Genomic DNA, 1,686 nt, shown 5'->3' with positions numbered 1-1,686 from the left:
ATGAAAAAACATGCTGAATGTTAGTCCGAACTAAGACAGATGCTAGTGCTAATTTCACAAGGTGCTATAATTTACAATTTCTAAAACACCACTAAAAAAATTGCATTGTAGAAGCCAAGAAACAATCTTTTACTAAATCTGATTTCAAATACAAAATCCAAGATGGCCACCCAAGATCATTCCAAATGGCTGCAACTCAGTCACTTTTAGAAATACTGAACTGAAATTTGGTGTGGTGGTAGCTACGAGTAATCCCCATACCTCAGCTAGCAAAAAAGTTTCTTATTGTATGCCCATCTTTGAAATGCCCCATGCTAACCCCACCCCTCTTGTCAATCATTTGGAGGGTGTCATGGGGCCAAGAGGGGCAAGTGCCACCCTGGCCACCCCTCTGGCTCCGCCCCTGCCAAATTCAACTATAGAAGCATTTCAGATGAGAGGCGAAACCTTTTTTTTTACTGAAACCTAAACTTAATCCTTGAGATTTTATACCTCCATCTATTCAGAGAAATTTGAGCAAAAGCAGGGATTTACAGTGACCTCAGAGATGTGAAAGACAAGCAGGTATTTATCCATCATGACGGTACCATGTTGGTTTTAATTGTTCCATATTTATTCTGTGTACGCTCCTATAACCACTCTGTAAAATTAAATCAAAGGCCTTCTGTACTTTGTGACCAGAGGGGAAGCAACACTTTTTTTCCCTTTTTTGAGTGTGTGAAGTGACAGGATGCCAAAAGACATCTCAGCCCTGTGGGGTTTAAAAACCTTTAACCTGTCCTTCACTCCTCTGTTCTTTGTTGTAACGCTGACAAGCCTGTCAGTTCCTTTACTTCCTGCATCTGAAACCACAAAGTTGTCCTTGTGTTAAACAACAGAAACAAATGTTTTTTAATTATTAAAAACAGTGAAAGTATTCAGTTTCTCTCACGCCCATCAACTCATTCTAAACAGAGACACATAAACATCAAGGGTATTGTGGAAATTACATTTTATTTACATTATTAGGTCTATAATCTATCAAATGTTAGTAGGATTTTAAATTTAATATTGTCTTCCATGGTCATTTTATACCCTTTTCATAGTCTCAGATGTTTCAGTCTTCTTTTTTCTCCCACACAAACTCTAAGGTGCAGTCTTGCATCTTGGAGATGAACGCGCTGTCAAAACACTGGTTCTGCTCCTATGTGAACATGTTTTTCCAGTCTCCAATCTGACCTGTTGTGTCAAAGGAGGACATGAAGAAATACTGATATTTAATTAAACAACAACAAAAAGTAAGTTATGCACAAAAAAGGCACTTCTGCAGTTTCTCAAACAACAAACTCTGGACCTGCTTTGAGCGTCACATCAGTTGTTTTATATTTCGTTTTACTTTAATTCCTTCACTGTGAAGCAGAGTAAACAGATGAGAGCCTACCTTTTCTCATGAAAGAGACTTTGCTTTGATCCATGATCTCTTCAGGGACAAGCGTGTAGTTGATCATCTTGTTGCTCTTCATGCTGCTGAAGCTGCAGTGTTTCACACAGTTTTGGAGCTCCTCCTCCAGCAGAGGGCGCTGCAGGAAAGCGCCAACTCTGCCTATAGTCCCATGTAGGTCCTGAAAAAACACACGTTTACTGTTTTAACAATGTGTTTAATTGGGTTTAATTCAACCCTTTCTGTCACACAGAAGACACTCAGGC

General features: G+C 39.3%; 1 protein-coding gene across 1 annotated transcript; it reads right to left on the bottom strand.

Moving 5' to 3' along the window:
* Window positions 1–974: 974 nt before the first annotated feature.
* Window positions 975–1,601, bottom strand: sult5a1 (sulfotransferase family 5A, member 1; the record flags this gene model as incomplete). The annotated part of the gene is given in 2 exon segments (XM_014025841.1): window positions 975–1,218; window positions 1,421–1,601. Coding segments are annotated over 2 exon segments (216 nt in total), but the record flags the coding sequence as incomplete, so codon positions are not given.
* Between the last annotated feature and the right edge of the window lie 85 nt (window positions 1,602–1,686).

Source organism: Austrofundulus limnaeus, unplaced genomic scaffold, assembly GCF_001266775.1.
Source record: "Austrofundulus limnaeus strain Quisiro unplaced genomic scaffold, Austrofundulus_limnaeus-1.0 Scaffold5, whole genome shotgun sequence".
Lineage (NCBI taxonomy): Eukaryota > Metazoa > Chordata > Actinopteri > Cyprinodontiformes > Rivulidae > Austrofundulus > Austrofundulus limnaeus.
The sequence above is the reverse complement of the archived record's forward strand: the minus strand, read 5'-3'. Positions and strand labels throughout refer to the sequence as shown.